Raw genomic sequence first — 11212 nt, 5'->3', positions numbered from 1 at the left:
TCTCGTACCCAAACTGTATAAAGCTTTAGCAAATGACAGTTTTTGTCATTACCTGAGCTGACGATAGACAAGATTTCTCGAAAGTGAATGGCAAAAATTGGCCATTGTACGTCTTTTTTGTTGTTGTGAGTTAGTATGTTTAGTGTTATAGGATAATATACGCTGTAAAGAAAGCGGGTTATCTTGCTGGATAACGAGAGATTTTGCTATAGAGTTACTACTTTTTTTTGTTAACTTGCAAACATAATTTTTGTTACTAAAGATAATAACCAGCGAGTGAGGTTGTTTTAGTGTTATTGTACTCTCTTCGGTTTATAGCGAAACTAATACACTGCCTTTAAGGCATAACAATTCTATAATAAAACCTAATATTAAAAAGGATACAGCAAGATTAGTTTTGCAAACACAAACGATAAATAATAGAAAAATCTGAACAAGGAAACTTAACTATACGACTCAGTGAAAAAAAACCAAAACTATAATCCTCTATTATAGGTCAGATAAAAAAAAAAGGTATTGAAGATGGCAAGTCTAATGAATGCTAACCTTTTGTGAGATTTGATTGTCACTCTTATAACGCAACCACGGCTCTCAAGTGCGGGGAACCTTTTTTTTTTCAGTAATATGACACTAACGTATTTTGGAACGTTAACTACTGACACGCGATTGGTCCAATGTTGCCCATACAAAGCCTAAAAGTAGTTTGTAGAAACACTTACACACCTCGAACCAGTTGCACAGACGGATTTCTCGTCTATCTCGTCACAAAACAAACTGGACTAGACGTGAAACGATTGGATAAGACGATGAACAAACATCCAGAGACTCGCATAGTTTAAGCAGACTATGTTCGCTTAATGAGGGCAGTAATGAGTTGGAGGGACACGATTTACTAGCTTCGTTTAACACTGTAATGAGTTGGAAGGACACGATTTAGTAGATTTGTTTAACACTGTAATGAGTTGGAAGGACACGATTTACTAGATTTGTTTAACACTGTAATGAGTTGGAAGGACACGATTTACTAGCTTCGTTTAACACTGTAATGAGTTGGAGGGACACCATGTACCATCTTCGTTTAACACTGTAATGAGTTGGAAGGTGTCCCTCCAACTTATTACAGTGTTAAACAAAGCTAGTAAATCGTGTCCTTCCAACTCATTACAGTGTTAAACAAAGTTAGTAAATCGTGTCCCTCCAACTTATTACAGTGTTAAACAAAGCTAGTAAATCGTGTCGATTTACTAGCTTTGTTTAACACTGTAATGAGTTGTAGGGACACGATTTACTAGCTTTGTTTAACACTGTAATGAGTTGGAGGGACACGATTTACTAACTTTGTTTAACACTGTAATGAGTTGGAAGGACACGATTTACTAGCTTTGTTTAACACTGTAATAAGTTGGAGGGACACCATTTACCATCTTTGTTTAACACTGTAATGAGTTGGAGGGACACGATTTACTAGCTTCGTTTAACACTGTAATAAGTTGGAGGGACACGATTTACTAGCTTTATTTAACACTGTAATGAGTTCGAGGGACACCATTTACTGGATTTGTTTAACACCGTAATAAGTTGGAGGGACACGATTTACTAGCTTTGTTTAACACTGTAATGAGTTGGAGGGACACGATTTACTAACTTTGTTTAACACCGTAATAAGTTGGAGGGACACGATTTACTAGCTTTGTTTAACACTGTAATGAGTTGGAGGGACACGATTTACTAGCTTTGTTTAACACTGTAATAAGTTGGAGGGACACGATTTACTAGCTTTGTTTAACACTGTAATAAGTTGCTGCCAAAACGCTCCCCAAACTTTGGAGTGTTTTATAAGTGACAGGCAAATTAAATTATTCCATCAGAAAAGAGTAGCTCAGGAGTTGGCGGTGGGTATAGTTGAATACTTGCCTTCTCTCTAACCTATCAATAAATACCTTTTCTGACTATTGAACAAATGTATTTCTAGAGGTTGGAGCCATTTTACCTATAATGTTGGATGAAATGGACACCCAATATGGGTTAAAATGCCTTCCCCCATCTATCTCACAACAACTTCAATTTAAATTAAATTATTAATTGCTTTTAAATCTCCTCAATAGAGATTTACATGGATCTGGAAGGCTGTGCGTCATGCTCAAGTTGCGGATTATTTAAGTCATTTACGCGAAAGATACATCATTAGTGTGGGGTAAGACGGTCCCATGGAGGAGCGTCTTACCTTAAGCCACTAACCGTAAAGCAGTCACAGTTAATAAACAATCAGCTAATTTATTGTTTTTTTATGTTTAACAAGTTAAAAAAAGAACTTTTCGAAAAAGGAAGTAAATGTAGGGATGGCTAGTATTAATCTTTCAAAAACAAATGCACACAAGATAGTAGGGATGGCATTTGCATCACCCCTACATAACAGTCTTAAATATATTATTATTGTTGAGTGGTGGTAAGACTGACTCAACAAGAAACAAATTACTTATGACGTAAAAGTATCAGGAAAATAATACTGTTGAGTGATCACGAAGTAAAAGTATCAGGAAAACAATACTATTGAGTGATCACGAAGTAAAAGTATCAGGAAAGCAATACTATTGAGTGATCACGAAGTAAAAGTATCAGGAAACAATACTATTGAGTGATCACGAAGTAAAAGTATCAGGAAAGCAATACTATTGAGTGATCACGAAGTAAAAGTATCAGGAAAACAATACTATTGAGTGATCACGAATAAAAGTATCAGGAAAACAATACTATTGAGTGATCACGATTTAAAAATGTTATAGCAACAATACTACTAAATGGCCATACAATAAATGTTAACAAAAATAACATTATTGATTTACAAGATGGAAAAGTGTCAAAAACGATATTATTGAGTCTATAAATTTTAAATATATAGGAGAAAGATAATCATTGTTACTAACAATAAGCTATGACAGATTGATGAGGCTTGAATATGGTACCTTTGATCTGTCAGATCTCCTGTAGTATTCCTTCAATACTACACCCATCTCATCTGTTATCAATCTCACTAGCTTCCCTATTTTGCAAAAAAAAAACAAAACAAATATTGTTCCTATATACGTTTTCTGACATTTCAACCTAAAGCTATTACGGTTTCCCTTATGTCAGTATGTATTTCACCAATTTTGTCATCTTCCAAGATTTAAAACGTAAGACAGGGGCTTAAAAATAGATAATTCTTATGTAATGAGTTTGAAATATAAAAAGTATAAACAGAAAGAGATTTCTATATTTTAAATATTATCTTGATTAGTAGATGCTCTAAGGACTATTACGGTATCAATAGCATATATTTGTTTGTTAAGAACATATATATATAGACAGTTAAGTATCTAAAAAATCTGTTAAAAGCATCGTGACCTAACTATACCTATAATTATTAATATAAACATAGGGTAAAGTGAGGTAAGACGGACCCCCTTTGGTAAAACATCATCAACTATGACGTGCTGCCATCTAGGGTGAATTATGTAAACACACTTAAAGATTACTATTATTAGACTGAAACACAGTGTAATAATTTATTCAATACAAAGTAGTTAAACTTCTTCGTTTAGTAGTTAATAGTTTCGTATGGTGTTTCTCACATCTCCAAATTCTGTTGGAGGTGAGTATCCGGGAGTACGACCCGCCACCCTCAGATTGCAAGTCGAGTGCCCTAACCACCTGGCCATGCCGGGCCCTTCGTGTATAGAAGTGGCAAATAAAGTAAAAATACAAGATTGCTTTGTTTGTTTGTTGTTGAGCCCAAAACTACACAATGAAATATCTGTGCTGTGCCCATCGCAGGTATGTGTATGAAAATCGGAGTTTTATTGTTATAAGCCCTCGGGCTTATCAATGAGCCACTGGGAGGTGGCTGATAAAATCAAGATATATAGACTTTCCTTGAATTATTTGTTGTTGATTTTGATAATAGTATATTTTATTTTATAAATTCATTCAAGATACATAAAGTCCGCAAGAACACATACAAAACAACATATAAACAAATACTTTTTATAATTACCCACTAAACAATCATCACTAGCAAAACACACACTTAATAGTAGAGAACATTAAGTATCTTCAAAATTATTATTTTTTTGTCTTTTTATTAGTATTTTTACACAAGCTACACAGAGGCTATCTACGTACACTCGTACTGAATTTTGAACTGATAGACTAGATGATAGGCAATTAATTAACAGTACCCACCGTCAATTTTTGGGCTACTCTTGTATGATAAAATAGTGGGATTTGACCGTCACTCTTGTAACGCATCCACGGCCACAAAATGCGAAGAGCGCTTCAGCGGCAACAGGACGCGAACCGTTAACCCTCGAATACACAGAATGGACACGCTAACTTTTAGGCCACGCTCGACCGGTCTTTCTTTTTTTTTGTATCGTATCAAAACATAAACGAGAAACAAGGAAAACGAGATATTTCTACTGCATGAAACATGTTTACGCCAACAGTTCAACACATTGATGTCGTCGAGATTTTACCAGAAGATTTATCAGCCCCCCAAGTTCAGTTTTTATCTCAAACAATCAAAAAATATACTCGCTAAACTTTTTCAATTTCTTCAATATATGACCAGTCTTTGTACACCAAGATCATTCATCACACGAGTTTGTCTTCGTCATTGATTTATCTATACAAAAACATGTGCTGTTTTATCAATGTTCTACAGTCCTTACTCGGACTGCTAAAGTACAACGTAAGCAACTTTAAGAAAAAGATGATATCAGTTTGTGAAACAATAAACTTTTGTTAGTAGCATGAGTACAATAGGAACCATCGAGGTTTTTTGGAACAAGTGACCTTTTGCTTGAAAAGAGGGCCTAGCAGAAGCATTAATATAAAAATAAAATTAGCAGTATTAGGTGACGAAAACGAAGGTGACACGAAAGGCGGCGTTTTGCCAGTTGACGAAAGGACATTAGAGCACTGTAAAGTTTTTAGTGTTCTTCAGGGCCGTAGGAAGCGGTAAGGCCAGTGAGGCCATGGTCTGACCACTTTTTCTTGGCATGTGTAGTTACATCCTATGTATTGAAACTTGCTTCTATTAATTTAATACAATAAGTTGTGTGTGTGTGTGTGTGCACTGTTTGTAGTTAAAATGGTCAAGATTCAATCTCATATCATTCATGCCCTCAGACCTCCTTAGAAATGGCAATATAGCGATGGTCTGCCCATTCCAGTGTACTTTCTTCAATTTCCTTGTAATTTTATCGTCTGGTAATGCCAAGTTAGCACAAAACAACGTTTTTTATCTCACTTTCATTCTTGTACTTTTGTTAGGTGATAATGCCAGGTTAACACTGCCGAAAGGTATTTTTATGTTCTTGTACTTTTGTGCACATTTGAACTTTCTATTCACTACCCAGTAAGCAACTCTTTAGTTTGATGATTATTCTCAGAGACTTTAATTTATGATCTCTGATTAATGATTAACACCTTATACCGCTCGTTACTTCTTCCTGTTAATATACAGAACTGGAATCAGCAATCTCTTGCTGTTGCGTCGCTTGAATAAAGTATGCACGTCTACTCTTTAATAATATACACACAACGCCTAACACTATGGTTGCTAAGACTTGTGGACTGATTCCTGATTCTTATATAATAATGTAGATTCTTCCTTCCTTCCTAGAATCCTTATTTACGCAGCCAGCCTGATGGCCTTTTAGACATGGCCACAAATCTTAATACACGTCTGACAACATTAGTTCTAGAACATCTTTCTCTCTTTCTTCCTTTTTTTTTTTTTTTTTTACTGGTGTGTTCCATTTTGAAAGCAAAAAAATACCTAATGTCTGGCCCCTTTTCCTGCTGGTAAACGGAGTGGATGTTATTGTACGTTACATGGAAAAACTTTGAAGGATGTAAGGACATAATTGTTTTAAAGAAAAACATAGCCCAGAGACGGTTTTAGGATCTCATTGTTGCGAAGGGGAGGGAGTATTTTGATGCCCCTAGATGTTATAATAACATATTCCTCGCATGCTACCTATCAGTTAGTGAAATAACTCAGCAGATACAGGTGTCTCCCCCACGCAATCTTAAAATGGTCAAATCTAAAAAAAACAACAACAAAACTCCAACAAAAAATTCCAAGTAAACTGGTTGACATGCACAAGAATAGTTCATGAAAACCCCAAATTGGACTTTCCTCGCTAAAAATTGAGCAAAAGACAGTTTTATGTCTATATTTATGTTTTGGGATCTGCAAAGATACACTTGGTCGAAACAAGACAAAGTAATTGACCGAAACATCTAAAATTATGGATTTATGTAACATTTTGAATCCCCCTAAAATGACCCAAAATGGGCACATCCCAAAAGTTTGTAGGTGTATATATGGGACCTGTAAAATGTATATTTGTACCAAATCCCACGTAAATTGGTCGAAATATGGCGGAGTATTGGTTAAATAAAATTATGCTTTTTGTGGTATCTTGACCCCCCCTATAATGACTAAAAATGGGCGAGTCCACCATTTTTGTTTGTCAGTGTGTGAGACCAGTGAAAAAGTATCTTTGTACCAAATTTGGTCCAAATATGGTCGAGTAATTGACTAAAAACGCCAAAATTATGCCTTTTTTTTGTGAGCTCTGCCCCCCTCCCCTAAAAAGACTCAAAATGGGCAAATTGAACTTTTTTTTTATGTCATTGGGCTGGGCGCATAAAAATTTACATTTTTGCCAATTTTCATCTTGATTGCTGTAAATATAACCGCCCAAGAGTTCAAAGGTTTTTGACTTTTGACCCCATAAAATCATTTAAAAAGGCCTAAATAAAATAAATTGAAAAAGATGTTTGTGTGTAGTGAACCAAGATATAACCTTACCAGTTTCAAGTCCAGAAATGAAGGAAATGGCGGTCGATTGAAAATTGTTTGGGGGAAGAAAAAAGAAAGAAAGAAAAAAGAAGAAAGAAAGAAGAATAAACAGTATGTTTATCCGTAGATACATAAATATACAAATACATTTTCAACTGCTTAACATTGGATAATACTGTACGTTTTGTTTGTAATTTCAACTAAAATTTGGGGGCTCCTTGGTACTGAAAGATAAATAATTTCATGAGGTTAGTTTTATATTTAAACACGTTGTACCTGGGTAAAGAATACACACATAATTAATTTTTAATTATAAGCCATAGCATTAGAAACGGGGACGACTTCTGCTGTAACTCAGATTTAATTTTAGTTTACTTTTTCAGGTTCCAAGTTGAGTTTAATTTTTAAGACTCTCCTGAACAAATGTTATCTCATTTTCAATTTTAAGGTTCTTTGAACAAAACTGTCAAAATCTGCGTTTTAGCCCAGAAGAATCTGTCAAGGCTGTTACAAGATCTAAACATCAGCTTTAACTTTGGATTTTGAGACTATTTTTGACAGTTAATAATGAAGTTATTAGGCATATGTTTATCGGTAAGATACTGAAGAAACTTTTTAGCACGTTTAAAGTAATAAGAAGTATTATGGACTCCAAGAGGTATTATGGACTCCAAGTAAGTTCCCATCTTTATTTATCTCTCTTTTTTATGTTATCGTGAATAAATTGGTTCATAGAATGTTCCAGGATTTTATACTTTTTATTATCCTATATTTGACAAACTGCTGTGTTCTTAAGTTATCTGAGTCAATATATTTCTTAGTTACTTCAAAGATTACCATTCACTGGTATTACTGTTCACCATCCTTTCTTTTTTGGATACTAGGTTTATGTTTCAAATGACTGATTGCAGGTCAGAAGGGATTCACTAAATTACTTTTTTTTCTGGACTTAATCCTTAGTTCAATAATTTTACACCAGGGGACTTTTAAAGTAAATCTTCTGAAATATTTGCTCAAGAGAATCATTTTCTAGCCTGACGATAAATTATTGAAACTATTTCTTCTTCTGTCTAATAGCTCCATAAAAAAAAGTGTAATAAATTTACTGAGTCTACGTATCTCATTAATTTTGTTTATAAATGTTTCACGTTGTTATAAGTTATGAAGATAAACAAATCAGTCAAAACACTTATTAGAAATTTATAAAAAAAAAAAACACATTTAAAGTTTGTTTTGTGATTTATAACCCGAGTATGTCCTAATGATTAGTATATCATACTGACATTCCAGATGTTTTCTGTTTGAGGACAAAAAGTTGGTTTTGGAGAATTGTATGTGTCATTAATCTGTCCATGTATGGTTTTCTATTTATATATATATATATGTATATTGTATTCGCTGACTTTTTCCAACAATGTATAACAACAATAATGTATAAACGTTATTATACACAACAATACTGTACTACTATAACGATACTTCTAACACTGTGAATGATATAACATTTCCCTCTGCATTATTAAATAATTTAAGTAAGCCAGTTTGTCAAGAAACCTACTTCGATCATTTTGCGCATGTCCAGTTGCCAACACAAGGCATGTTTCGTATCCACAGGCGTCGGAGCGAATCTCAATCTGGGGGATGGAGAGTGGGGGAGGGAGCTGAAGTGCACACCAAAGGTGCACTGCACGTGTGTGTATGGGTGGGTAACCTTCCCCATAAAATATACAATTTTCATTTTTAGCAGGCTTTATATTTATAGTTTCATTTTGCGTTATTCTGATATTTACGTAATGTTTCATGTAACATAAATGCAAGTTTATTTACTTCTAAGTAGAAATTAGAAATATTTTCAAAGATGCTGAAATTTATGTCCAATTTTTTAATGAAAGTTCTAACCAACAGAATTTATAGCGAAGTATACTGTACTCAAGTACCGTATTTTATAAATTACTATATATTATATATATATACTATGAACTGTGGTGTCTGTGCGAGCGTTTATCTGTCTCCCATTTACGGTCGGTCGCTGCGTTTGAAAAGCTGTGCACGCAGGCAAAGCTCAACATTCACTTTTGAAATGACGGGAGAACAGGTATGAATATAATGTTGATGCCAACTTTTATTTCGCAAGTAGGATATTCTGGACTAAATTGTTAGGAATTAAACATACTATCATTCACATTTCAAAAATGTAGATTTACCTTGTGTTAGATTAACTTAAACTCTTCCCGTCACTGGGGACGGGTACTTTTGTTAGATTAACTTAAACTCTTCCCGTCACTAGGGACCGGTACTTTTGTTAGATTAACTTAAACTCTTCCCGTCACTGGGGACAGGTACTTTTGTTAGATTAACTTAAACTCTTCTCGTCACTGGGGACGGGTACTTTTGTTAGATTAACTTAAACTCTTCCCGTCACTAGGGACAGGTACTTTTGTTAGATTAACTTAAACTCTTCCCGTCACAGTGGCATGTTTGCGGACTTACAACGCTAGAATCCGGGTTTCGATACCCGTGGTGGGCAGAGCACAAATAGCCCATTGTGTAGCTTTGTGCTTAATTATAAAGAAACGGTATGAAGGGAGACTAAGAAAATCAAGAAAGTTGGTCAAACAGGAAATGAGGAAATCAAAAAGGGGTATACGAATTAAGATTGGTCGAAAATGTAGAAAAAAATTAACGGTAAGAATTTAAAAAATACATTAAGAGTAAGCAAACTATTAAGTTGGAAGAAGGACCACTGGGTTGTCTTCAGGGACGAGTGAAGTAGTACATTTAAGGGACTTTAATGGAAGGCTTGATAAATATTTGAATGATAAGGGTTGGCTTTGTATTGAGGTATTGTTTAATTTAATGAATTGGACAACCAAAATGAATCACCAAGTCCCTTGTTATTGTTACATGTTATGTAAAATGTGGCAGCCAAACCTTTTAGTCGTTGCTAAAAAGTAGTCCTATAGTTGACTAGCTGTCTTCCCTCTAGTCTGTCACTTCTAAATTAGGGACGACTAGCGTAGGTAGCTCTCGAGTAGCCTTGCACGAAATTCAACAAATAAATTAATGAAACCAACAATTTGGGTTTAACGTCAGTGCAGAGCATTCAGGTTATATGAATACTCTGGTTTATGGAATTTGGAAGTAAAAACTGGGTTGGTGTAAAATTCGAAGCTCTATTTTTCTACTCGGTCTTATACAACAATCAGTGAAGTTCTCACAATTCGGGTCTTGCCTTACTCATAACGTCGGCAACAGACAACTTGCATGTCAACAATTAGATGAACCTTTTTCACGTTGTTCAGAACCTGTACAAGTCCAGGTGTTAAGACTACCGAGTTTTGTGATCTGCTCTGCAACAACCGGGTCCACTTCCACAAGGTCGATGCTGATCGTTTTTTGCTGGCTCGTCAAACCTTCGTCAAAAGAACTTTTAGTTTGGTCATCCAGTGGTCGAAATGTAAGTATTTGAAAAGGTAAACGCAAGACAATCGAACGATCAATGCACCCTAAAATGACCTTCACTTTGACCTCATAGGAAACTATTACACCATAAGGAGTTTTCTCCTTGGGTCCAGCACTAGTTGTTGTTGAGGCCAAAATCAAGTTGTCCTCTTGAAGTCCACTTTCCACCGCTAGGGCCACCGGATATTTAAGATAGTTCATTAGCTTAATAGCAAAGTCACGTGATATGCTGGCTCCAGCTGGAATTGGGTGTTTCTTGTCGGTCTCAGCGTTTCCAACGACATTTTTGAAATGTCCGTTAGTGAACATGCAAACAAAAACGTGTTGAATGACGTATAACTTGATTCTCTGGACAGTCTTGATGCTGTTATTGTTGACAGTTACATGAACTCGTAAAGTGTCTCCCTGATCGTAGACCTCACGGTCCAGCATGACTTCAACGTCCAATCTTCCTGGACTGAAAGAGAACGTCTTCCTTAATGAGGCGGTTGGGTGAGTCAAAGAGTTGAAGTTTCCAGTTGGACTGTAGTGTATACATCGTAAACTCATTCGGATTGAGCTTTTTTTTTGTCTCCTTTCGTCTACTCGTTCACCTTGAATATAAACAATAAATAATTAAACAATAACACCCGTACGAAAAAGACAGCACGTACGTATATACATTGTAAAGTCGGTCCTGTTAGAGAGAGCCTTATTTTAGAAACTGAAGACTACCATGGAAGATACGACACTAGTATTTATACATTTATGTATGTGTGGTATTATTAATTTATTTTAATTGAACAGTAATAAAGAGTTTTTACAATATTTTAAAGATATTTTTGTATTATTTCATTCGTCCCCCGGTCGGACAGTCTTCGGATTTATAACGCTAAAATCAGGGGTTCGATTCACCTA

At 35.2% G+C, this 11212-nt stretch overlaps 1 protein-coding gene across 1 annotated transcript; it reads right to left on the bottom strand.

Annotated features, from left to right (window-relative positions):
- Positions 1–10120: 10120 nt before the first annotated feature.
- Positions 10121–10864, bottom strand: LOC106473884 (probable beta-arrestin). Its single transcript, XM_013934569.1, has one exon. It carries the CDS (start codon positions 10862–10864, stop codon positions 10121–10123), a length of 744 nt encoding a protein of 247 aa, XP_013790023.1.
- Between the last annotated feature and the right edge of the window lie 348 nt (positions 10865–11212).

This window comes from Limulus polyphemus, unplaced genomic scaffold, assembly GCF_000517525.1.
Source record: "Limulus polyphemus unplaced genomic scaffold, Limulus_polyphemus-2.1.2 Scaffold6593, whole genome shotgun sequence".
Classification (NCBI taxonomy): Eukaryota; Metazoa; Arthropoda; class Merostomata; order Xiphosura; family Limulidae; genus Limulus; species Limulus polyphemus.
Note: the sequence above shows the minus strand (reverse complement) of the source record. Positions and strands in the feature narration are given on the sequence as shown.